This window comes from Pectinophora gossypiella, chromosome 7, assembly GCF_024362695.1.
Source record: "Pectinophora gossypiella chromosome 7, ilPecGoss1.1, whole genome shotgun sequence".
Classification (NCBI taxonomy): Eukaryota; Metazoa; Arthropoda; class Insecta; order Lepidoptera; family Gelechiidae; genus Pectinophora; species Pectinophora gossypiella.
In genome coordinates this window covers 19,879-46,458 of record NC_065410.1, presented here as the reverse complement: position 1 = coordinate 46,458, position 26,580 = coordinate 19,879, and the positions used below count along the sequence as shown (strand labels likewise).

Here is a 26,580-nt window from a genome sequence, read left to right as displayed (position 1 = left end):
TGGCAGGCCGCAGGGAGGAGTGCGCTCGATACAGCCTGCTGCGAAGATGGAGGCAGCGGCTGTCAGAGCAGCCAAACACGCCGGGGGTCCGTCCGGCGTGGGCGTAACAACGTGCCGTTGAGTGGTTGGCAGCGTCCTCCTGCTGCCACCCATGGTCAACGCCATGGTTGGCGGCAGGGGAACGCTGAATGTGATGGTCTCCTTCCGTGAGGACGTGGTGGCGCGGAAGGAGGCAACAGAGCGGACCCGAGGGGACGTCCCCCTCTCGGATCCTATCCGACGTTGGCAAACTGGGCGGAGAAGGGGGGTAATGCTCGCCGACTCTTGCCCGGTCAACAAGCCCTCGGGCGGCGGAAGCGGGGAAATTCCGTCGCCCGAATCCATCAAGGGCTCACGGAGGATGTGGTCTGTCGTGTGTTCCGGCAGACCACATAAAAGCGGAGGTCAGGGTGGACTGCACTCCTCCCACCCTGAACCCTGGGAGCGTCCGTTCCGGACGGCGCCGGCGGGTGCACGGAAGAGTGTGTAAACGTCCCCGCACACCCGCCAATAGGCGGAGGCTGCTGAACACCGAGGAGTTTTAGTGAGTAGGAGTCTCACATAACCCAGTCGCTTTCCCCGGGCGGCTGGGTATCCATGACGGATTTCTCCTCGTTAAAAAAAAAAAAAAAAAAAAAAAAAAAAAAAGGTTAGGTTAGGTTAGGTTAGGTTAGGTTAGGTTAGGTTAGGTTAGGTTAGGTTAGGTTAGGTTAGGTTAGATCGTCTCCTCCCAGAGCCACGACGGAGACCTCCGCTTGCGGTGGACACCAGAAGCGCCAGGGCAGACCCTGCTCAGTCTGCGCCAGCAGGGGCCCCGGTCGCTTCTACGAGAAGTAGTGGCCAGCCTGTGACAAAGCCCGACAAAAAGGCCACCAAAGAGGCTCCCGCAAACAGCCAGGCCTCTTCTGCTCCCGCTTCTTCGGGAAAGAAGGGGAAGAGCAAGAAGAAGAGCCTGGCTGCACAGGAGGCAGCAGAGGCTCGGCGCCAGCCTCCCCCTGCACCAACGGCGGAGCCATGGACCGCTGTTGTTGGCCGAAAGGCCAAGAACAAGGCGGCCAAAGCGGCCAAAGCGGCCAAAGAGCCGCCAAAGCCTCGGCCCACGGCCCAGAAGAGGGCAAAGCTCCGGACACCAAGAACGGCAGCGGTATCGCTGACCTTGGTGCCCGGAGTCGAGGAGAGAGGCGTAACATACGCCTCGATCCTCTCCGACGCCAAGCGGCGCGTCTCCCTCGCTGACCTCGGAATCAGCAACATGCGGTTCCGCAGAGCGGCGACGGGTGCGCGCCTGCTTGAGATCGGAGGGGAGAACTCGGCGGCGAAGGCGGACTCTCTCGCCAAGAAGCTGAGGGAGGTCCTCAGCCCGGACGCGGTCAAGGTCGTCCGCCCAGTGAAGCGCGCGGAAATCCGCGTCACTGGGCTGGACGACTCAGCCGACGCCATTGAGGTGGCCAACGCTGTGGCCAAGGAAGGAGGCTGCGCGGTCGACGACGTGAAGCATGGGCGGATCGTCGTCGGACCGAGAGGTGACGGGTCCCTCTGGATCAGCTGTCCGGTCGCGGCCGCCAAGAGGCTGTCCGACTCTGGCCGACTACTGGTCGGGTGGACGTCGGCCAGAGTAAGGCTTCTCGACTCCAGACCGGCACGGTGCTACCGTTGCCTGGAGCCCGGGCACCTCGGAGTGAAGTGCTCCTGCGAGGTTGACCGCAGCCGACTGTGCTTCCGCTGCGGTCAACCCGACCATCAGGCGAGGGACTGCACGGCTGAGCCCCATTGCCCCGTCTGTGCGACGGCAGGCAAACCGGCGGCTCATTCCATCGGTGGCAGCGGATGCATTTCTGCTGCCAAGCCGGCAGCCAAAAGCCCGCAGGAGAGTGCGCCGAAGCCAAAGCGGCCAAAGCGCAAGGCCAAGAGGGCCGGGGCGGAGCAGATGGACACCGTTCCTTGAATGGACAGAGCTCCGCCCTAACGGGGACCTGTGGACGGTGGTCGGGGGACCGCCGTCCACAACATAGGTCCCGTGCTGTAGGGCTGCCCAAGTGTTCCGGGCAGCCCTCGGCGGTGGGGGAGGCGCTTGTTGCGCTCCCATAGGCGCTGGGCCCAAGAGGGCATCCGCCGGCGGGGACGCGGTTGTGTGCAGTTGCGTTCCCGTGTCCCCGCCACATGGCGGCGAGGAGGAACACCGTTGGGTTTTAGTGGGTATACCGGCTTTTCCGGGGAGTCCCACATAACCACGTCGTCCCCCCGGGCGGCGTGGTATGCGTAACGCATTTCCCAACGTAAAAAAAAAAAAAAAAAGGTTAGGTTAGGTTAGGTTAGGTTAGGTTAGGTTCCCGTGTGGAGTTGCTGATCTCCCATCGGGCGCGTCCCCAGGTGGCGGATAGGGGAACGCCCCCCCAGATATGGGGGGGTACCGGCTTCGGCCGGCGCGGACCAAAACAGCGTGGTGGAGTCACTCTCGCTCGTGGCCCTCTGCAGGGACGAGGTGGTGCGCGGAGTGGACACAGGAGGGTGACCATCCGACGGCGTCTCTGGCTTCGGCCAGATGACAGGGGCTTCGGCCCCACCGTTGGCAGGGGCGGCGGGTCCGGCAGCAATGCCGGGCAATGGCTTCGGCCACCGTCGGTCCGACCCGTAGCCCAGACGCAACGCTGTCTGGAGCGGGGGCCGCCTCCGCACTGAGCGGAGGGGGCCGCGAGGAAGACAACCTCTGAAAAAATCACCGAAAGCCTAAGTTTGTGGTGCCCGGCGAGGGGCTGTATGGTCTGGCGTTCCAGGCCGTGAGGGCACCCCAGGGAGCTCACCCTGGTTAATAAAAGAGACCGCCTGCTGAGGTACAGCAACCATGAAGAAAGCGATTCAGAATGAAACTACCCACGCTGGCAGCCGGGAAACCGGTGAATCCAGTATAAGGCCCCCATTCGTATGTGGGGGGGGCTGCGATCGCTCCGTAGGCTCGCAGAGCCTCCGTAAACCAGTGACTGACGTGGTAGACTTCTACCCGGCGTTTACCGCCCAACCCGGACATGACTCCCGCGCGTCAACACCATCTGCGCTTCCCGAAGCGCGGGTGGTGTTGGAGCGCATCCCAACCCCTGATTTGACTCCAGCACCTGGTGCTGATGGTGCTGCCCCTGGGCCAAGTGCCCAGCCGGAGCGGCCTAGGACTAGTCCTTTCCCCGCTTCGTCTTCGGACGAAGCGTGCAGTTTAAGGACTGTGTGCTCTATGGAGAGCGTGACCTCCCTCCCAGAGGGCAAACTGTGGCGCAAGCGCAAACCAGTTTCGCTCTCGGAACCGTCCTCTGACGACGAGGACCGGGCGTCGGTAACGACGCTCGGCTCGCCTGTCATAAGGGCGCGGGCCAAGCGAGGTAGAGGTCGCCCTCCCACCACGGGCGAGTATGTTGGCCTCGCCAAGGCCAAGGCTGAGCTGAACCGCGCCATGCGGGAGGAGCTCATGCTTCAGGCCGAAAAAGAGGTGGCCGAATCGGCCAAGAAGGTTTTCCGCCTCCGAAGCTCCGGCACATCTCTGGAGACTGAGTCCGAATCACCGAGGAGAGACCTCGGCTCGGACGACGTCCCTGAGACTGTTGCCGAGCTGTGCCAAAAGGCGAAAGACGCGGCCGCGATCGTCGAAAACGTGGCCTGCAAGTCGGGTCGGCTGAAAGGCACGTTTGTTCGCGCCTTGAAGGAGTCCTCGAAACTCATTGTGAGTGTCTTGGACGTCCTGCGCGACACGACGTCGAGCGACGAGACGCGAAACCTGCAGGCTCAGAACGCCCGTCTGCAGAGAACATTAGAAGAGCAGCAGAAGGAAATTGACGTCCTTCGGCAGGAGATGCGGCAAATGAAGGCCTCTTTGTCCGCATCCCAAGACATGGCACAGCCAGCGCCTGCGCCACTCTTGGCGAGCGCGCCTCCCGAGCAGCCGGCAGAGAGCTTGCGCTCGGAGCCGGCTCCGAGAGTGGTACGCACCAAGCCGGCGAAAACATCGGTCCCGCCGCCGCCCGAGGGCAGTCGAGTCGCGTCCGATCCGGGTGAAGACCTTGCCGCGCGGATCATAAGCCAAGTTGGCTTCATGATCAATGCGAGACTGGCAGGTCTGGAGGACAGACTCCTGCCCCCGAGAGTGATGCGCCCACCGCTGGCAGCGGACCGAAAGAACGCGTCCACATACGCTGCTGCAGCGAAGGCGTCCGCTGCCGCAGCGAGGACTTCCGTCGCAACCGCGACGAACAAGTTGGTTGCCCCTGCACCCAAGACGACTGGCACTGCACGCGCTGCCCCGGCAGCGGCTGCCAGCGGCTTGAACCCTGCGCCTCGGAAGAGGAAGAGGGGTGGCAGGAAGAGGAAGAGGGGAGGGAATGGTGGCCAGAGTGAGGCCCAACCCCTACCTTCAGGGCCCGCTGGTGACGGTTGGACCGTTGTCGGCCGAGGCCGGAAGAAGAAGGCGGCTCCGGCTCAACCGCCACAACGCCCTAAGGCTCCCAAGCTGCGCCCACCGCGCACATCTGCGGTGGTAGTGCAGCTGCAGCCAGCGGCGGTGGAGAGCGGAGCAAGCTACGCGGACATCTTGAGGGAGGCCAAGTCCAAAGTGGACTTACAGAGCCTCGGCATCTCTGGCCTCAAGGTCCGCAAGGCGGCAACCGGCGCGCGAGTGCTGGAGGTTGCGGGCGCCTCTAGCGCCGAGAAGGCCGACTCCTTGGCTGCCAAGTTAAGGGAGTCGATGAGCGGAGACGTCGTCAAGGTCTCCAGACCCACAAAGTGCGCTCAGATGCGCGTCGTGGGGCTGGACGACTCCGTCACCGCTCAGGAAGTGGTGGAGGCGGTAGCCAAAGTCGGTGGCTGCGCGGCCGATGGCATCAAGGCGGGTGCCATACGCGAGGGTGCAGGCGGCATGGGCTCGCTCTTGTTGAGCTGCCCAATTGCTGCTGCCAAAAAGGTGGCTCAAGGTCGCCTCCTTGTGGGTTGGACCTCTGCCCAGGTCAAGGTGCTGGAGCCGCGCCCGCTGCGGTGCTTCCGGTGCCTCGATACTGGGCACACGCACGCCTTGTGCAAGTCCGAGGTGGACCGGAGCACTCAGTGCTTTAGGTGCGGTCAAACCGGCCACCAGTCTGCTCAGTGTTCCGCTGCCCCGCACTGCACAGTGTGCGAAGCGGCGCGAAGACCGGCGGAACACCGATTGGGCGGTTCACTATGTACCGCCCAATCAAAGAGCAAGAGGAAGAGTCGCAATGGCCCCCAGGCCCCCTCGCGACCTTCCCGCCCGCAAGCCGCGGGACCAGTTGGCGAGCCCATGAGCACTAACTAACGATGGCTCTTAGTGTTCTCCAGGCCAACATCAATCACTCTGCCAGGGCCCAGGACCTGTTGCTCCAGAGCATGGCAGAGTGGTTGATCGATGTGGTGGCGGTCTCGGAGCCGTACTCGGTTCCGCCCCGGGACAACTGGGTGAGCGATCTGACTGGCGTGGCGGCGTTGATTTCGCGGACGGGGGCGGGATTGCCTCCACTCGAGCACGTAGTGCGAGGTGGAGGTTATGTCGCTGCTGTCTTGGGGGACATCACACTGGTCAGTGTGTACTTCTCGCCAAACCGCAGCCTGTCCGACTTTGAGCAGTTCCTGCTTGAAGTCGGTGTGCTTGTGGGGCGGAGGCGCACTGCCCGTGTGATTGTTGCCGGCGATCTCAACGCCAAGTCGACGGTCTGGGGATGTCCGGCGACTGACGTCCGAGGAGAGGCGGTCGAGGAGTGGGCCTTGACCGCTGGATTGACCGTTCTCAACCATGGATCGGTGAACACGTGCGTGCGGCAACAGGGCGGCTCTATCGTGGACGTAACGTTCGCGGACGCCGCCCTGGCGCGCTGTGTTCAGAGCTGGGAAGTGCAGGAGGACGTGGAGACGCTGTCGGATCACCTGTATATCCGTTTCAGTGTTTCCGCGTTCCCTGGTACCCCGAGGAGCCCGATCCCAGTTCCGGTGGAGAACGGTCCTAAATGGGCGCTAAAGCGCCTCGACTACGAGGCCCTGGAGGAGGCGGTGATAGTCGAGGCTTGGCTGCAGCCCGACGGCGAGCCAGAGGTTGAACGGGAGACCGAGGCTATCCAGCAGGCGATGGCGAGGGTGTGCGACGCCTGCATGCCCCGCGTTAGAGCGCTTCCCTCACGACGAGCTGTGTACTGGTGGTCCGCGGAACTCACGCGGCTCAGGCAAGCCTGCGTCGAGGCGAGACGCCGGTACACAAGGAGTCGAAGGCGGCGCATCAGGGATGAGGAGCTCTTGGCGCGAGCCGAATCCTCCTATAGAGTGGCCAAGAGGGCCCTGCAAATAGCCATTGCTGAGGCCAAAGATGCGGCGGAACGGGAGATGTTGGAGTCTCTTGATGTCGATCCGTGGGGTAGGCCGTACAGGATGGTGAGGCGTAAGCTTCGCCCCTGGGCTCCCCCACTGACTCAGAGTCTCCAACCACAGCTCGTGAGCCGCGTCGTGTCGGCCCTGTTTCCCGACAGGGCTGAGCACACGCCTCCAGCGATGGCCTTGCAGAATGGCATGGCGGATGCCGCGGACGAGGAGGTTCCGCCCGTAAGCGAGGCCGAATTGGAGATCGCAGTCAGGAGACTGCAGGCCAAAAACACTGCCCCGGGCCTTGATGGCATACCAGGGCGTGTCTGGGTCCTCGCTCTACGGGTGGATGGCGGTCTGGGGCCGAGGTTGAGGGACCTCTTCACGGGGTGTTTAGTGAGAGGTCACTTCCCTCGACGGTGGAGGACTGGGAAGCTCGTCCTTATTCGTAAGGAGGGCCGACCTGCTGACTCCCCGTCTGCCTACAGGCCGATTGTCCTGCTGGACGAGTCCAGCAAGTTGCTGGAGCGAGTAATCGCTGCTCGCCTGATCGAGCATCTGGAGGATGCCGGTCCGGACCTGAGTGCATGCCAGTTCGGTTTCCGCAGGGGCAGATCCACCATCGACGCAATTGCGCGGGTGAGGGCCCTAGCGGACGCCGCTGTAGCTCAGGGGGAGGTCGTCTTGGCGGTGTCTCTGGACATCGCCAACGCCTTCAACACCCTGCCCTGGAGCTGCATCAGGGAAGCACTCAGGTACCACATGGTGCCCCCGTACCTCCGCCGGTTGCTAGCGGCATACCTCTCCGTGAGGGCCGTGAGCTTCCCGGCGTCCGAGGGATGGCGAGAATGGTCAGTGTCGTGCGGTGTTCCACAGGGTTCGGTCCTCGGCCCGCTCCTGTGGAACATTGGCTACGACTGGGTGCTGCGTGGAGCGAATCTCCGAGGGGTCGACGTAACTTGTTACGCCGACGATACCCTCGTGACGGCTCGAAGCAGCACATACCGGGAGGCCTCCATTCTCGCCACGGCGGGTGTGGCTCATGTGGTGAGCAAGATCCGGCGCCTGGGGTTGGAGGTGGCTCTGACTAAGTCAGAAGCCATCTTCTTCCACGGACCCCGTGCGGCTCCGCCGGCCGGTGCGCACATCGTGGTGGGGGGAGTTTCCATCGGCGTCAAATCGACGATGCGGTACCTAGGCCTCGTCCTAGACAGCCGATGGAACTTCCGTGCGCATTTCTCCGGCCTAGCGCCCAGATTAATCGCCGCTGCTGGCGCACTCAGTCGGCTACTTCCGAACATCGGAGGGCCGAAGGTGGGCTGCCGTCGTCTGTACTGTGGGGTTGTCAGATCGATGGCACTGTACGGAGCCCCAATCTGGGTGGACGCCTTAAGCGCCCATAACAGAGCCCTGTTGAGGAGACCTCAAAGGGCCATGGCCACGAGGGTGGTGAGGGGGTACCGTACCATCTCGTTCGAGGCCGCCTGCGCCTTGGCCGGTACCCCCCCATGGGAGCTGGACGCCAATGTTCTGGCCAGTGTCTACAGACACGCGGCTCGAGCGCGTGCCGATGGCGGAGCGCCATCTCCGGAGGAGATCTCGAGTCTGAGACTTAACGCTCGTCGAGATACCCTTCTGAGATGGTCGCGAGCCCTGGAGGCGCCGAGTGCCGGCCACAGAACGGTCGAGGCGATCCGACCCGTTCTAGATGAATGGGTCGATAGACGGTTCGGGGCGCTCTCTTTCCGCCTGACGCAGGTCCTGTCCGGGCATGGTTGCTTTGGCAGGTACCTGTGCAGGGTCGCCGGAAGAGAGCCGACCTCAGATTGCCACCATTGCGGCGCCGCCGATGATACGGCGGACCACACTCTCGCCGCATGCCCAGAATGGGCTGAGTCGCGGGCGCGACTTAGGTGCGTGGTCGGCCAGGACCTGTCCCTGCCTGCCGTGGTCTCGGCCATGGTCGGTAGCGAGAGGGCCTGGAGAGCGGTACACTCTTTCTGCGAGGACGTGGTGGCGCAGAAAGAGGCCGCCGAGAGGTCGCGGGAGGCCGATCCTGCGTCTGACCCGATCCGTCGGACTCGGGTGGGACGGAGAAGGTTGGCGCATGATCGGCGTATCCCGTAGGTGGGGATGCTGGTGACGGATGCGGGGGGCGTCCGTCACCTGGCACAAAGTCCCCGTGTTGGTAGGCGCGCGTGTGTTCCGCGCGCCACTGACGATTTCGAGCACTGAAGTGCTCACCGAGCCGGGTCCGTATGGACACCGCCTGGGAGTTGCGGAAGTATGCGGGCGCGTTCCCGTGGCTCCCACTCAGGCGGCAAGACGAACACCGTTGGGTTTTAGTGGGTAGGCGGGATACTTGAGATCCCGGAGTCCCACATAACCCGTCGTCATCCCCATGGCGGCGGGTATGCGTAAATGCATTTCCCAACGTTAAAAAAAAAAAAAAAAAAAAGGTTAGGTTAGGTTAGGTTAGGTTAGGTTAGGTTAGGTTAGGTTAGGTTAGGTTAGGTTAGGTTAGGTTAGGTTAGGTTAGGTTAGGTTAGGTTAGGTTAGGTTAGGTTAGGTTAGGTTAGGTTAGGTTAGGTTAGGTTAGGTTAGGTTAGGTTAGGTTAGGTTAGGTTAGGTTAGGTTAGGTTAGGTTAGGTTAGGTTAGGTTAGGTTAGGTTAGGTTAGGTTAGGTTAGGTTAGGTTAGGTTAGGTTAGGTTAGGTTAGGTTAGGTTAGGTTAGGTTAGGTTAGGTTAGGTTAGGTTAGGTTAGGTTAGGTTAGGTTAGGTTAGGTTAGGTTAGGTTAGGTTAGGTTAGGTTAGGTTAGGTTAGGTTAGGTTAGGTTAGGTTTTTTTTTTTTTTTTTTTAATTGTATTTTCGTCAGTGCGTCCTCCAGCATGGGGCTAGAGACCTTGTACATCCGAAAACTTATGAGACACTCATTTTTTAATCTGGAGAAGTGAATCCGTAATACACTATTGGTGTATCACTTCGTTCGCTTCGGGGTGTGCAGTGTTTTTTATTTGGTAGTGTAGTGTATTGTTTGTAGTATATTATATATTTTTATTTATATACTTATATATAGATAGACAACTATACAGCATACAGGGACTTATCCTAGGACAGACAACTTTTTTATCTTTTTTTTTTTTTTTTTTTTTTTTTTTTTTTTTTTTTTTTTTTTTTTTTTTTTTTTTTTCCCATCTTATTTTTTCCTATTCTTTTCAATATTACACTAACTTATCTATACATTCGACAGCTTGGATATATATTCAAATATATATCCTGCTGTAGAGTTTTCTCTACCATGTTCTTAATACTATTGCTTATACCTAGTTCATTATTTTAACAGCTTAATTTTATTTACTAATCTATCTTACATCTACAATATGTCTAGTTAAGTGTACTCAGTACACTTACCTGCATAACTCTTATCCTTATTTGTTCAATTTCGCAACGTATTTTACTACTTTCAAACAGTATTTAATAAAAGGGACTCTATTATATTTATGAGACAAAATGGTGTTTATATTTTCTTTTGTTAGAGCCGTGTTTGTTCCTATTTCTAATTCGAGTCTGTCCAGCCCGAATTTCGGGCAATCCAGCAGAATGTGCCAGATGTCCTGATTTGTGTCTGGGTCGCAAAAACATCCCGGGCTTTGTCTCAGCTTAAACCTGTGGAGGTACGCGGCAAAACCCCCGTGCCCCGTGATTGCCTGAACCATAGTTGGCGTAAACCGAGCCTTTCTGACGAAACGGTATGCGGTCACTGCGCTCGGGAGAAACACCTTGGTGACCTCAGCTGTTGTGCTCTCCAGGTATCGGTCATTCCACTTCGCGATCGTAGATTGCCTTATCCTGTTCTTCACGAACGAGATAGGGCATCTGTCGTAATGTGGCTTTACCTTGAGCTTCAGTGCCGCCTCTTTGGCCAGCTCATCAGCGCGTTCGTTCCCCATCACCCCAACGTGAGCCCTTATCCAAAAGAGTTTGACCGTTTTGTTTTGTTCGCGAAGCTTCGCTAAGGTTTTCCTTATTTTGATGGCCAGTGGGTGGAACTCTTTCTGGTTTTTCAGGAGCTCAAGTGAGGATCGGGAGTCACTGAAGATGTTGGTGGTCTGATGAGCTGACGCCATTTCTATGGCCCTCCACAGGGCGTACATCTCGGCTTGGAAGACCGTGCAGAAGGGTTCTAGACGGAACTTCCTACACTCTACCTCTCTGCCTTCCCGCCAGCGAGAGAGAGCTGCCCCCACTTTCCCCTCAATCTTACTTCCGTCGGTGAAGATCATGTCTCCAGCTATTTGATGGTCTAGCAAGGTTTGAGGTTCAGTGTTTTCGAGGCATGTGAACTCCACTGCCTCCTCACTGGCTGGGTGCAGTGCCTCCAGGAAGCAAACCTTGTCCTCTATCGCCCTATCTGCCAATCCCCCACCATCCAGGTGTTGCAGGGGCTTTCCTCGTTTGGCCTCGTAGAGCTTAGCCGCTTCCTGTACTCTCAGATCCAGGGGAAGAATTCCCGCAAGGATAAGCGCGGCGTTCAAAGACACTGTGCGGTAGCTCTTCGATATTTTCTGAGCAAAACCACGTTGGACCACGTTCAATTGTTTCTGGACTGTGATCTTTGATGCTGCCTCGACCCAGACACTTGCCGCGTAGAGAATCACCGGTTCAATGACTGCAACGTATATGGTTCTGACAACCTCCGGGTTTAGTCCCCATGTTATTTTAGCGGATCTCGCCAGCAGTCTGTAGATGTTTGTGGCCTTCTTACAGACGTTTGTGACATGGGCATTAAATGTTAATTTGTTGTCTATTGTTAGGCCCAAAAGTTTTATTTTATCTACCACTCCGATGGCGGTGTCGCCCATGCGCAGCGATGGGGCCTCGTATTTCATCTTCTTTGTGATGATCATCGCGTTTGTTTTGTGCGGTGCGAATTTAAGTTTGTTACGATGACCCCAACTCCGCGCATGTTCGAGCGTGGTGTTAGCCTGCTCTTGCAGGACTGGGACTGAGTGGCCGGAGAATATCAGAACCACATCGTCGGCGAATGCTTGGCAATACACCCCCCGTGCCTCCAGTTCATTTAGTAGCGGGTCCAGTAGCAAGTTCCAAAAAGTAGGGCCACTGATGGAGCCTTGCACGCAGCCTATTGTGGTCCGTCTCGTAACTTCTTCTCCAGCGTATCTAACTTTGACTATCCGGTCGCTCAAATAATCGTCAACTAGTTCCCGAATATTTCTGGGGCATCTCTTCTCTTGCAGTTGGATTTGAACGGCCGGCCACCATGCACTGTCGAAAGCCCCCTCTATGTCCAATGATATTAATATGTTAATTTTGTGGTTGCTCAAGTTTGTTTTTATGTGTTGGAGCAGATCATAGAGGGAGTCTTCCGTACAGCGCTGGGGGACGAAACCGTACTGCCGGGTGTTCATTCTGGGCAAGGTGTGCCACCTGATCCTCCTGATCAGCATCTTCTCCATCACCTTGCCCAAAACCGAGAGGAGCCCTATCGGTCGATATGATTTTGGGTTTGTATAGTCTGCTTTGGAGGGCTTCCTCAAGACCACAACTGTTGCCACCTTCCATGCTTCAGGGAAGTGCGAGAGTTCCAGGCACTTGTTTATCAGTTCGAGGTAAACTAGTTCGTTGGCTTGGATTGCCGAGACGCATATATCCGCTGTGAACCCATCTGGTCCGGGAGCCTTTCTGGGACTGAAGCTGTACATTGCGTGGTAGAGTTCCGCTTTTGTGAATGGAGGGTCAATCTCATCGCCCGGGTGTTTAGCTTGGATGTTCTTCGCTTTTTCCCTTATCCTGATATGTTCTTCGTTGTCCTTTTCCAGTGAGTCTTCGGGGAAAAACGTGGTCGCTAGCAACTTCACCGATTCCTCCGGGCTTTGAGTGATCCCCTCCTGTGCGAGCAGTTGGTCTTCATGTCTTTGTGTAGCCTTCCCGATAACCCTATATATCCCATCCCAAAGACTTTCCCGATCCTGTTTTGTACAGAAGTTCTTCCAACTTTCGGTTTGCGCTCGAGCAGCCTCTAATTCGTATTTTTCTTTTTCTTTCAGGTATTCGTCGACGGCGTGTTTTCTGCGGCGGGGAGCTGTCCAGGATATCCTTCGCTTCTTTCGAAGGGTGTTTCTCTTCAGTTCCTCCAGTTCTGCGGTCCACCACGGTAAGTTGAATTTTTTATTTTTCTTTATTTTAGGTATGTAGATTTCACAAGCTTCTTTTATTATTTTTATGTATGTATTGACGGTGCTTCTAATTTTATCTTTAGTATCTATTTTGTTAATTTCCTGTTCTGTTATATTTTCTTCTTTAAGCGACTCTACTATGTATTTTTTGAATTTTTTCCAATCTGCTTTTTTTGTGTTGTATAATCGTGTTGTTTTATTTTGGTTCTCTTCTTTATGTTTGCCTAATTTTAATGTAAATGTTATGCTATTGTGGTCTGAACTAGTAATCTCTTTATCTACTTTCCAGTTTGATATTTTACCCAGCAGTTCGTCACTGCACACCGTGATGTCCACGCAGCTCTGGAAGATCTTACCTCCCCTGACAGTATCGAATGTGGGAGTGCTCCCCGCGTTCAAAATATGCAGATTCAGCTCGTCCAACGTACCCCTGAGTTCCTCTCCTCGACTGTCCTCTCTCACACTTCCCCACCACGTGCTCCACGCATTAAAATCTCCCCCTATTATGAGGCTTTTGGTGTTAAGTTTTGTAATAGTGTCTCTAAGTTTTTGCAGGTAGGGTTCAAGAGGTTGGCTGTCTTCGTAGTAAACGGAGATGATAGCGATTTCCCATTTGTCTGTCTTCAGTTTGGCTGCAACCATGTTTTCTGTATTTAGTGTTGTGTCTTCTATGACTTTTACCTCACTGTTAAACACGATGATTGCAGCCTTTACTGGCCCGTTCCTGTTCACTGCGCACTGTATCACCCTTGTACCCGTCTCCTGCTTTAAAACACCATTCGCTCCTGTATAGGGCTCTTGTACTAGTGCAAAACTAGATTTCCTTTTGCTAGCCTCTAAAAATAATTCCTTGGTGGCTAGTCGTTTCCGTTGGAGATTGGCCTGTATTGCGTGGTGGTTTTTTGTTCCATCAGTGTTCCCTGTCTGGCCCTGGTCAACTTTAGCAATACGCTATACTGGACCTCGCTATAGTGTCCCATTTCTTGCGGATGGGGCAGTTGACGTCGAACGCATTGTGGTCAGTGTTTTCCATTTTCGCGTGGATACAATTTTTACAGGAAGGGGGATCTCTTATTGTCCAGCTTGGACAATCCGCTTTTAGATGAGGTTCTGCGCAGTGGCTACAGAGATCCTCGGTCTCTTTGCAGAATCTGCGTCCGTGACCATACCCCAAACAACGGGAGCACTGCACCAGAGGTGATTGGTCCAGTACTGCCACCCGTTGGAGGTCGATATGGACCTTCCCTACTTTTACCAATTTCTGCCACAGTTGAGGTGACACTTGTAATACCACGTGGTTGACGTATTGGTTTCGGGATCTTCTGCGGTATTTAACCTGTGCCCTACACTGATCCACCGGCAAATCCTCGAATAGATGTTTGTTTTGGTTTTTGAGAGCGGTTTTTATGTCTTCATCAGTGTTAACTGTGAGAACGTCCTTGAGGATTACCAGTGGATCCTTGTTCATCATCGGTTCAACCTGTAGCATCGGAGCCGTGGCTTTGATTTTGTCAGAGATCTTGTTGACTTCATCTCTACTGCCACATCCCACGATTACCTTTTGATCCCTAGCCTTTCTGAGCTTGTCCACTTTTAGTCCGCTAGCTTTTGCGTCAACTGCTGTTCGGATTTTGTTGATAACGTCATCACTTGTGTCTTGTTCAGTCTTGGAAGACACAATGACCGAAAATACTGGTGATCTTACTTTGCTGGCTACTACGCTGGCATAAGTAGCTCTTTCAGTTTTCGGAGTCAGTGCAATTCCGCTTGCGAGGTTTAGTGCAGTCGGCAATTGATCTATTTTTATGTGTAAAGCCGCTAATTGTGTATTTGACTCTACCGTCAGATCCCTTTGCTCCTTGAGCGATCTTAAGAGAAAACCTTCATTTTCACCCAAGTCCGATTCGTTTTTAGTTTTCTGGAAGACTGGTAATGTTTGCGTCTTGGCTGCACTCTCTATTCTTCTCGCCAAAGCCTCAGTGTGCTCCTTACATTCCACTACTGCCTTCTCGTGATGCTCTAGTTTCCTCATTAGGTTTTCCATGAGTCTAGAGTGCTCGGCTGTGTTCGTAGGTGCTGTCGTTGTATGTGAGGGGCCTGCAGATGTTTTTGCTTGCTCCTTTTCCAGCTTCAGTAATGCTTCTGCGTGGCTTAGGCGAGAGGCCTCCAGGTTTCTTTGGAGTATTTCGCGTGACTCTACCAAGCGCAATACAATGTCGTTAATTTCTGTCATTTTTTTAATGACACCGTCTTTTATCGTCGTTTTGATATTTCCAGATTGTTCCATCAAGCTCTTTGCCTCTAAGTAGAGTCCGTTCGCTTTAGCTTGTAGGCTTGGTCCCATGGGAGTAGGTGTTTCGGAGCTTGATTGAACCTGTTCGGTTGGTTTGGGTGTTTTTACTGGTGATCTTACCCCATTGGAAGGGGTTCTCCTGCGTGGAGGTGCCAGTACTCCCGCGGATTGCACCGAGTATCTAGTCGACGTCTTCGCTGTTCCAGCAGCGGGGTCAGGTTTTAAGTTCTTGGAACTCATAGTTGTTTGTCAATAGACACAGTAAACAATAAACAGAATAAAATGTAAATTAACTTAATAGAGAAATTTACGTGTAAAGGGTGTAAATGGAAAAACAAAAAAATAAAAATAAAATAAAAATAAAGCAAAGTGTAAAATATATGTATGACACAGTCAGTAAAATTTATTAATACTCTATGAAATAGAGTACGGTTTATATTACTAATCTAAATCCTTTTCTCTTTTCAGGTACTCGTCGTGTTCCGGGCTACGCGGATGTCCAGGTAAGTAGGTATGCAGGTAAGTGCACTGGTCGTCGGTGGTAAGTACCCAGGTAAGTAACACTTAATCTACAATTATAATTAAAAAAATAGAAGAAAACAGAGAAGCAGAGCGCATATAATATTCTGCGTTTAAAGGTGTACACCGTTTACAGGTTTTAATATTTCTTTCTGTTTCTTTATTTTTTCAGGTTTTCGCTGCACCGCTGCGTGCTAACTCTACGGTGCTGCCGGCGTCAACGCGCGGTTCAAGAGGGTGAGGTAAGTAGTGGTAAGTATGGTATGGTGTATGTGTGTGTGTGTGTGTGGTTGTATATGTACGTATGTGTATTTGAGTGTGTATGTGTGTGTGTACACTTAAGGTGTATGTAAGTATATTAGTGTGTATTAGTCGTAACTAATTTGGTTTTATATGTTTCAGGTCATCTACTAGCAGAGCAGAGTCAGCAGCCAGCGCGGTCAGCGGTCACAAAATATTGCATTTATGTTCAAAGGAACAACGTACAGGTAAAGTATTTCAAGAAAGAACAATATATATAAGAACAATAATAAGGCTCTATAATTCCTCTCTATGTAGAGTTTAGTTTTTGGACTCTGTGTAGAGTTCCGAATTTTACCGCAGACACGTTTAAAAACACAAATTAAGAAAATTAAGGTACGGACAAATAGAAATAAAAATAAAATAAAAACAGGTTTTATACACTGTTTAGACTCTATGTAGAGCGGTGTCGCTTGTCCCGCTTTCGGGAAGTCGATTGAGTCAGTACAGCAAAAAGAGAACTCGTCACAACTTTAAATTTATAGAATTAAAAGATGCTCTACACCCTCTCTACGTAGAGTCGGCACCCTGTGTCTGAAAAATAGCTCCACCAGTGCCCCGGCCGAAACAGGAAGCCGCACTAAGATAGCTCTAATAATGGCTGAGATATGATTTATTAACTATATTCTATAATAGGGGTTGATGGGGGTTGTCATTATCCACATATATTTTAATTGGTTATGAGGAGTACAAATATTAAATTTTGAAAAAAAAAAAAAAAAAAAAAAAAAAAAAAAAAAAAAAAAAAAAAAAAAAAAAAAAAAAAAAAAAAAAAAAAAAAAAAGACAGATGTTATTATTAATTAAAATTTTCCAGGGGGGCGGGGGTGGGGGGTGGGGGGGGGGGCGGTGGGGAGGGTGTAGGGGAGGGTTGTGGGGTTAGGTGGTGTAAATGTGGGATCAATGTGAGGGATAGTTACTGTACAAACTCCAACTTTGTGGGGCTGCCCAACCCGTTTGGGTTGAGAGTACAACTCACGCTGGCAGTCCCACAAAGCTAGGGGTAGGGGGTTGCGATATGATTAGTTATGAAAGGTGCAGGTATTAATTTTGAAAGAGACAGATTTACTAATATCACAAAATTTTTAAGGGGGGGGGGGGGGTAGAGGGGAGGGGGGAGGGTTTAGGGGAAGGTGCAGGGAGGGGTTGTGGGTTAGGTGATGTAGGTTTGGGATCAAGGTGAGGGATGGTTACTGTGAAAACTCCAACTTTGTAGGGCTGCCCAACCCGTTTGGGATGAGAGTACAACTCACACTGGCCGTCCTACAGAGTTAGGGGTAGGGGGTTGGGATTTTGGTTGGGTATGACGGGTAAGTATTAATTTTGAAAAGAGGCAATTTTACTAATAACGCAAATATAGGGGGGGGGGGGGGGTAGGGGGTAAGGGGGGAGGGTTTAGGGGAGGGTGTAGGGGAGGGTTATAGGGTTATGTGGTGTAAGTATGGGGTCCGGGTGCGGGATGGTTTCAGTAAAAACTCCAACTTTGTGAGACTGCCCAACCCGTATGGTTTGGCCTCTGGTGTCAGGGTTCGACCTACGCTGGCCGTCTCACAAAGTTAGGGGTAGGGGGCTGGGATTTTGGGAATTTGTTCGGGGTGGTTGGGTTTGGATTGGACTTTGTCCAATCGAGGGGGGGGTTCGGGGGGGGAGTCAAAATTTCGTTGTTTTTGACCTAGGACGCACCGTTCCCGAGCTACGAGGGTTGGAAGTTTGTTTCCTTATCTAAACTATCTTATATTTTACCGTTGGGGTTGTAAGACAAAGTTTTTTTGTAACCACTATAGCTCGCAAACGGCGCGCGCCAGGGGGATGCTAAAAACTGTTCCGGACAGGTCACGAGCAAGGCTATAACTACTTAATTTAATGCTAGGGGTTGCTTGCCCAGGGCGGTTCCGGGGACGCCCGAAGTTTAGGGGTGGATCTTTACCAGCTTCAGAAGGTTGGCTTTGTGCTCCCTTTTGCGATTTCGATTTCCAAAACAATTTTCCGTGCTTCGCTGGGGTCCAAATTTACAGACGAGCCCAAAAAATTTCGTCCCGGGAATTCGGAAGTCCCGAATTTTTGAAGATTTCCCAAAAAATCTCACCGGGGGTGGTTTTTGGGGGTGTCCACTGGTTGGTTGTCCAAATGATCGCTTCAGGATGACTGAACGAGAATTTGCTTATTTTTTCGAAAAACCCACCCCTTTTCGAGTTATAAGCAAAACCAACTTATTCGGTAATGCCGGTTCTGGCAGACCCCTCGAAATAAATTCGGGAAAAATCGAAGCTGTGATTGCGGGCGGTTTCGGTTGGTGTCGTCTGGTTCCCAAGGATGTGCTCCAGGCTTCCCGGGGGTAAAAGCAGTAGGTCACCGATCGCTTTCACGCTCCAGAATTTTCCGAAGTTTGGGGTGGTCAACAAAAAACCGCAAAAAGCGTTTAGTAGGGGAACTGTCCTACCTAAAAATCCCGGGTAAGCGGCGATCGTCAGTGCTGGGTCCCGGCTGTCGATTTCCAGTGTTGAGGTCCTGGTACTCCTAGTTTTCAGATTTTCAGCCGCCACGTGAAGAATTGTTTATAAGGAATAACTCCCTATTCCTTGACGCTAAAAATCCGGTTTTTGGCTGGAACGTGGAGCACCGAAATCCTGACAGGTTGAGCACTGAAAATCACTGGGTCACCGATCACTTTCAGGCGCCGCACGCTGAAACGTGTTTCGACACGTTGTTTCCACGTGTCGGTGGGTGTTTTTTGTTCACAGTTTCACTATTTATGATCCGATTTTCAAAATTTTTTCACCACTGTGTAGATATTCACTTCCCGCATCCGATGATATATCGCTTGTTGGTATTCGCGCACTTTTAACTATTTTTAACAAATTTCTTAGCGCGGAGCGGTTATAAATTGATGTTGCCGTGACGGTGGGAGGCAAGCAACGGTTAGGTTAGGTTAGGTTAGGTTAGGTTAGGTTAGGTTAGGTTAGGTTAGGTTAGGTTAGGTTAGGTTAGGTTAGGTTAGGTTAGGTTAGGTTAGGTTAGGTTAGGTTAGGTTAGGTTAGGTTAGGTTAGGTTAGGTTAGGTTAGGTTAGGTTAGGTTAGGTTAGGTTAGGTTAGGTTAGGTTAGGTTAGGTTAGGTTAGGTTAGGTTAGGTTAGGTTAGGTTAGGTTAGGTTAGGTTAGGTTAGGTTAGGTTAGGTTAGGTTAGGTTAGGTTAGGTTAGGTTAGGTTAGGTTAGGTTAGGTTAGGTTAGGTTAGGTTAGGTTAGGTTAGGTTAGGTTAGGTTAGGTTAGGTTAGGTTAGGTTAGGTTAGGTTAGGTTAGGTTAGGTTAGGTTAGGTTAGGTTAGGTTAGGTTAGGTTAGGTTAGGTTAGGTTAGGTTAGGTTAGGTTAGGTTAGGTTAGGTTAGGTTAGGTTAGGTTAGGTTAGGTTAGGTTAGGTTAGGTTAGGTTAGGTTAGGTTAGGTTAGGTTAGGTTAGGTTAGGTTAGGTTAGGTTAGGTTAGGTTAGGTTAGGTTAGGTTAGGTTAGGTTAGGTTAGGTTAGGTTAGGTTAGGTTAGGTTAGGTTAGGTTAGGTTAGGTTAGGTTAGGTTAGGTTAGGTTAGGTTAGGTTAGGTTAGGTTAGGTTAGGTTAGGTTAGGTTAGGTTAGGTTAGGTTAGGTTAGGTTAGGTTAGGTTAGGTTAGGTTAGGTTAGGTTAGGTTAGGTTAGGTTAGGTTAGGTTAGGTTAGGTTAGGTTAGGTTAGGTTAGGTTAGGTTAGGTTAGGTTAGGTTAGGTTAGGTTAGGTTAGGTTAGGTTAGGTTAGGTTAGGTTAGGTTAGGTTAGGTTAGGTTAGGTTAGGTTAGGTTAGGTTAGGTTAGGTTAGGTTAGGTTAGGTTAGGTTAGGTTAGGTTAGGTTAGGTTAGGTTAGGTTAGGTTAGGTTAGGTTAGGTTAGGTTAGGTTAGGTTAGGTTAGGTTAGGTTAGGTTAGGTTAGGTTAGGTTAGGTTAGGTTAGGTTAGGTTAGGTTAGGTTAGGTTAGGTTAGGTTAGGTTAGGTTAGGTTAGGTTAGGTTAGGTTAGGTTAGGTTAGGTTAGGTTAGGTTAGGTTAGGTTAGGTTAGGTTAGGTTAGGTTAGGTTAGGTTAGGTTAGGTTAGGTTAGGTTAGGTTAGGTTAGGTTAGGTTAGGTTAGGTTAGGTTAGGTTAGGTTAGGTTAGGTTAGGTTAGGTTAGGTTAGGTTAGGTTAGGTTAGGTTAGGTTAGGTTAGGTTAGGTTAGGTTAGGTTAGGTTAGGTTAGGTTAGGTTAGGTTAGGTTAGGTTAGGTTAGGTTAGGTTAGGTTAGGTTAGGTTAGGTTAGGTTAGGTTAGGTTAGGTTAGGTTAGGTTAGGTTAGGTTAGGTTAGGTTAGGTTAGGTTAGGTTAGGTTAGGTTAGGTTAGGTTAGGTTAGGTTAGGTTAGGTTAGGTTAGGTTCCCGTGTGGAGTTGCTGATCTCCCATCGGGCGCGTCCCCAGGTGGCGGATAGGGGAACGCCCCCCCAGATATGGGGGGGGTACCGGCTTCGGCCGGCGCGGACCAAAATCAGCAGGGGAGGGTGGTTGCTCTTCGTATCCCTCTGCGACCGCAGAGGGTACTGAAGATGCGACCTGGGGCTTCGGCCCGGCGTTGACAGGGGCGGCGGGTCCGGCAGCAATGCTGGGCAATGGCTTCGGCCACCGCCGGCCCGACCCGTAAACCAGACGCGTTGCTGTCTGGAACGGGGGCCGCCTCCGCACTGAGCGGAGGGGGCTGCGAGGAAGACAACCTCTATAAAATAATCACCCAAGCTTAAGGTCTGGCGCCTGCCGATGGGCTGAATGGTCAGAGGTTCTGGCAGCAAGGGCGCCCCGGGGAGGTCACCCCGGTCAGAAAAGACAAACAAAAAATATGGAAAAGCAGATCGAAAATTCAAGTCCGCCGGCGGGCACTCCAAGTGAGCGACCCCGCCCCTCTTCGGAGGGCAAGCCCCATACGTATACGGCGGGGGGCAAAGACTGCTTCGTAGGCCAGCAAGATGCTGGCCTCCGTGAACACGACCAAGGCTGCGAATACGGAAACAGATTAAGCTCAGACGTGAGGGAACTGCGAAGTCGTAGAACTACGTTCTACCCGGCTTTTGCAGAAACTGGATTGGACATAAGCGCACCAGCACCATCACCGCTTCCCGAAGCGGTGGTGGTCCTGGAGCGCATCTCAATACCGGACGAACAGAAAGTCGACATGGATGTCGATGCCGAGAAAGCCGCACCCTCTGATGGGACGGATACTAACCTGGTGGCAGTGCCATCCAGGTCGGGGTCCCCGGAGATCAGGAGCCGCTTCTGGGCAGAGGAGGGCCCAAAGAGGCGTCGCCTGACAACGACATCGTCAACATCGGCGTCGCCCTCGGGCAGCGACGGAGAGGAGACTGCCACTAAAGGCAGAGCCCGCCGATCCAACACCGGGAAGTACGCAGGCCTATCCAAGGCACAGGCATATGTCACCGCCGTGAGGAACGAGTTCCTAAAAACTCAAGCTGCGGAGGAAATCGCGGGGTATGCCAACCAAGTCTCACGGACTAGGGTGGCGCGCCCTTCGGAATCCCCCTCAACATGCGAGGCCCCAACCAAGGACCTGAACCAACAGGTGCTGGATGCTCTGGAGGTGGTTGAGAAGGTAGCCACTAAATCCGGCAACCTGAAGGGCACTTCAGTGAAGGCGCTAAAGGACGCCAAGGCGTCCATACAAGCTGCCTTCGAGGTGATAGTCGAGCGGACTTCCACTGACGTTACGAGGCAACTGCAGGCGGACAATGCCCGCATTCAAGCGGACAATGCCCGCTTGCAGGCCCAAATGGCCAGCCTCCAGAACGAGCTCATTAACGTCAGAGTGGAGATGGAGCTGCTGCGGAAGCTACAGGGCGCCCCTGCGCCACCCCCGGACGTGACTAGCGAGTCGTCTGCTGCAAAGCAGGCTTCTCGCGGCCAGAGGCGGCCTCAGAAGGCCACTTCGGCCCCCAACGACGAGGAAGATCTAGCGCGAACCATCATGGTCCAGGTAGGGACGATGGTTAACGCGCGCCTAGAGGCCTTAGAAGGAAGACTTCTTCCGGAGAAGAGACTGCGTCCGCCTTTGTCAGCCGACAAAAAACGTTCGCAAGCCTCTCCTGCGGTCAAGCCAATCCCGGCACAGACGGAGCCTATCGCGAAGCCAGGTGGAGCTGCGACAGTTCACCCGGCACCCGCTGAGGCCAAGAAGGGTAAGAAAAAGAAGAAGAAGAATAAAAAGAAGAAGAAGGGAAAGGCCGGCGCTGTCCATCAAGCTGCTGCGCCTCGTGCGCCGCGACCGCTTCCACCTGCACCCTCCACAATGGAGGAGCCGTGGAATGTCGTCGCCAAAAAGGGCACGAAGAAGCAGGCTACCACCGCTCAGAAAAAGAGTGGTCCGGTGAAACTGCATCCTCCACGTACGGCGGCAGTTGTTTTAACTCTGCAGCCTGGCGCAGAGGAAAACGGTGCCTCCTATGCCGGAGTACTGGCCCAGGCCAGAGCTCGAATAAAGCTGGATGAGCTTGGCATAGGTGCTGTCCGGTTCCGACGAGCCGTGACGGGTGCCCGCATCCTGGAGGTGACGGGAAGCACCAGCAACGAGAAGGCCGACTCTCTTGCTCAAAAGCTGAGGGAGGCTCTCGATGAGGATGTCGTCCGAGTCAATCGGCCCATCAGATCTGCAGAGATGCGGATCTCGGGCCTGGATGACTCAGTCACCACTGAGGACTTGGTGGCAGCGGTGGCTCGAGCTGGCCAATGCGCCGCAGACCAGGTGAAGCCCGGCGAAATTCGCCGTGACAAAACCGGTCTTGGCTCGGTATGGCTGCGGTGCCCTGTGGCTGCCGCAAAGAAGGTGTCGGAGGGTGGTCGGTTACTGGTCGGCTGGGTGGCGGCTCAAGTGAAGCTGCTAGAGACCCGGCCGATGCGGTGCTACCGCTGTCTCGAGACGGGGCACGTCAGAGTGACGTGCGATGCTGAGGTGGACCGCAGTAATCTGTGCTATCGCTGTGGACAGGCCGGTCACATCAGCCAAAAGTGTACAGCTGCGCCCCACTGTAACATATGCGAGGCTGCAGGCAAATCCGCGAACCATCGGATGGGTTCTTGTATCGCCCCATCCAAGCGCAGGAACAGAGGAAGGAAGGTCGGCGATGGCTCCAGGGCCTCCTCGCTGCCTGCCCGCCCGTCAGCGAGCGCTGAAACCCGGGCCGAGGTGGAACCGACCATGGCCGTTGATTAATGGCTACTCGGTTCCTCCAGGCGAACATCGGCCACGGCTCCAGAGCCCAAGACCTGCTCTCCCAGTCTATGGCAGAGTGGCTGATCGGACTGGCGGTGATCAGCGAGCCTTATTATATCCCACCCAGGGATAGCTGGCTGGGTGACCAGGATGGCCTCGTTGCGATTGTCACGCAGACGTCGGTCGGCTCCTCGCCCTTTGAGCGAGAGTTTAAAGGTCGGGGATTTGTCTCGGCGTTTGTGGACGGCGTGATGGTGATCGGGGCGTACTTCTCGCCGAATCGGACTCTGGCCGAGTTCGAGACCTTCTTGGACGAGGTCGGTGCTCTGATCGACAGAAGCCGCCCGGATCTCGTGCTCGTCGCTGGGGATCTCAACGCCAAATCTTTGGCGTGGGGATGTCCAGTGACGGATGCGCGCGGTCGTGCTTTGGAGGAGTGGGCGATTGCGATTGGTCTGGAGTTGCTCAACCGGGGATCGGTAGCCACGTGCGTGCGGCAACAGGGCAGCTCAATCGTGGACGTCACGTTCGCAAACGCTGCCCTGGCGCGCCGTGTCCAGGGCTGGGAAGTGCTGGAGGGTGTGGAGACGTTGTCGGATCACAGGTATATCCGATTCAGCGTCTCCACGTCCGCAGCTACCCCGAACGGCCCAAGCCGACCCCTACAAAGAGACAGTCCCCGTTGGGTGCTGAAGAACCTCGACAAGGACCTGCTGACGGAGGCGGCCATAGTCCAGGCCTGGGTCTCAAATCTCGATGGCCCCGTGGTGATAGAGGACGAGGCTGCTCAGCTAAACGAGGCAATGTCGCAAATCTGCGACGCGGCGATGCCTCGGGCCAAGCCCGTCTCTCCCAAACGGAGGGTTTACTGGTGGTCTCTGGAGATCGCGCAGCTGCGCGAATCCTGTGTTGCAGCTAGACGCCAGTACTCCCGGCAAAGGAGACGCAGGCTTCGTGACTGCGATGAGGAGGGCAGACTCTATAACATCTACAGAGTCTGCGTGAAGACCCTGCAGACCGCAATCGGTCGAGCAAAGGAGGCGTCTCGGCAGGAGATGCTGGAGACTCTGAACTGCGACCCATGGGGGCGGCCGTACAAAATGGTACGTGCCAAGCTCAGACCATGGGCTCCGCCCTTAACTCGGAGTCTCGAGCCTACCCTGCTACAGAACGTAGTGGAGGCGTTGTTCCCCATGCGGGAGGGCTTCACACCCCCGCCCATGGTACCTCCATGGCAGGGAGACAGCGGGGAGACTGAGGTGACCGAGGTGACAGCTGGTGAACTGGGCGCCGCTTTATTGCGGCTCAAAGCCAAAAACACGGCACCTGGGCCAGACGGTATACCGGGTCGCGCGTGGGCGTTAGCCGCTAGCGCCTTAGAGCCGAGGTTGCTTAGGTTGTTCTCTGCCTGCTTCGAACAAGCCAGATTCCCCCTGGCATGGAAAACCGGCAAGCTTGTCCTCCTAAAGAAGGAGGGACGTCCAGCAGACTCTCCATCTGCGTACCGTCCCATCGTTCTGCTGGACGAGGTGGGCAAGCTTTTCGAGCGCATCATTGCCGAACGCATCATCGGGCATCTCACGCGGGTTGGCCCCGACCTGGCAGATTGCCAATATGGTTTCCGCCACGGTCGTTCCACGATCGACGCCATACTGCGCGTTAAGACCCTGGCAGATGAGGCCGTATCCCGACGTGAAGTGGTCTTGGCGGTGTCACTTGACATCGCCAATGCATTCAACACCTTGCCCTGGCAATGCATTGAGGAGGCAATGAGGTACCATCAGATGCCCAGGTACCTTAGGCGTATCGTCTCGGCGTACCTGTCTAATCGGTGCGTTGTGTTCCCAGGACGTGAGCAGTGGGGACGACAGCCGATGTCGTGCGGTGTCCCACAGGGGTCGGTCCTTGGACCACTCCTGTGGAACATCGGTTACGATTGGGTGCTCCGGGGCGCTAACCTCAGAGGAGTCGAGCTCACGTGCTATGCCGATGACACCTTGGTCACGGCACGTGGCCCGACGTTCAGGCAGGCCGCCATACTCGCCACAGCGGGTGTGGCCCACGTTGTCGGGCGTATCCGACAACTCGGCTTAGAGGTGGCCTTGAACAAATCTGAGGCCCTGTGCTTCCACGGGCCTCGGAATGCTCCACCAGCCGGAGCGCACATTGTGGTGGGCGGAACTCGCATCGATCTAAAGACAACGATGAGATACCTCGGACTTGTTCTGGACGGTCGGTGGGAGTTCCGCGCCCACTTCCAGCGCTTGATGCCTAAGGTACTCGGAGCGGCAGGTGCCCTCGGGTATCTCCTGCCCAATCTGGGTGGGCCAAAGGTGTCGTGCAGGCGGCTATACATGGGGGTCGTTCGATCCATGGCCTTATATGGAGCTCCAGTATGGGCCAACACCCTGAAAAGGCAGAATATCGCCCTTCTGAACGCAGCTCAGAGGGTGATGGCCATCAGGGTGATACGGGGCTACCGAACGATCTCCTGCGAGGCGGCGCGTGTGCTGGCTGGATCTCTACCCTGGGACCTAGATGCGAGAGCCCTCTCGACAATGTACTTTTGGCGGGAGGAGGCGCAAGGTCGGGGTGAAACGCCAGCACCACGCGAGGTGCAAGCACAGCGGGAGGAAGTTCTCCGCCTGCTTATACAGGAGTGGGACGAAAGGCTGGCGCAGCCTAGTGCGGGCCTGAGAACCATCCAGGCAGTCCGCCCTGTCCTCCGACAGTGGTTGGACCGGCGACATGGGGTGATAACCTTCCGGCTCACTCAGATCCTCTCGGGACATGGTTGTTTTGGGAGGTATCTGCATGTTGTAGCCGGAAGAGAGCCGTCCGCAGAATGCCATCACTGCGACGGTTGCCCGGAAGACACGGCCCAGCACACGCTTGAGGCGTGTCCAGCCTGGGCGACAGAGCGCCAAGAGCTTGTTGCTGTTGTGGGGCGCGACCTCTCGCTGCCCGCCGTGGTCCAGGCCATGGTTGACAGCGAGAGTTCGTGGAAGGCGGTTCTCACATTTTGTGAAACTGTCCTTCGGTGCAAGGAGGATGCGGAGCGGGCAAGGGAGGCCACTGCCACCGACCCTGCACGCCGCTGGAGACCCGGGCGGAGACGGCGGGCGGATGTCGGCCGTCTTCCGCCCTAACACTGATGCGGGTCTCTCCCTGTGTGTCCTGGACCAGAGGAGGAGGGCACAACAGGGGAGACCCCGGGACGTTAAGACCCGAGAGGGCACTACGTCGGTGCCTCGCACCGGAAGGGCCGCGGGCGGCAGACTCGGGGGAGTCTGTCGTTCCTAACATCTGGCCCGAGTTGGCGTTGCGTGCGTGTTCCCCGCACGCCACTCATTCCCTACTGTGATGGGGCCTATCAGGCCATCCACTACCGGGTCGCGGAAGCATGCTTCGGCGATTCCCGGGTCCCGGTAACACCGTGGACGGGACGGAACACCGTTGGTTTTTAGTGGGTATACCGGGTGGCGACACCCGGGGAGTCCCACATAACCACGTCGCCCCCCCGGGCGGCGTGGTATGCGTAACGCATTTTCCAACGTAAAAAAAAAAAAAAAAAAAAAAAAAAGGTTAGGTTAGGTTAGGTTAGGTTAGGTTAGGTTAGGTTAGGTTAGGTTAGGTT

At 54.3% G+C, this 26,580-nt stretch overlaps 1 protein-coding gene across 1 annotated transcript; it reads left to right on the top strand.

Annotated features, from left to right (window-relative positions):
* Positions 1–20,561: 20,561 nt before the first annotated feature.
* Positions 20,562–22,943, top strand: LOC126368252 (uncharacterized). The gene has a single exon (XM_050012148.1). The coding sequence runs from the start codon at positions 20,562–20,564 to the stop codon at positions 22,941–22,943; it is 2,382 nt and encodes a 793-aa protein (XP_049868105.1).
* The last annotated feature ends 3,637 nt before the right edge of the window (positions 22,944–26,580 follow it).

Bases quoted from the DNA above. Each gene is read 5' to 3' on its own strand.
- LOC126368252 (XM_050012148.1), top strand. From the start codon at position 20,562: ATGGAAAAGCAGATCGAAAATTCAAGTCCGCCGGCGGGCACTCCAAGT.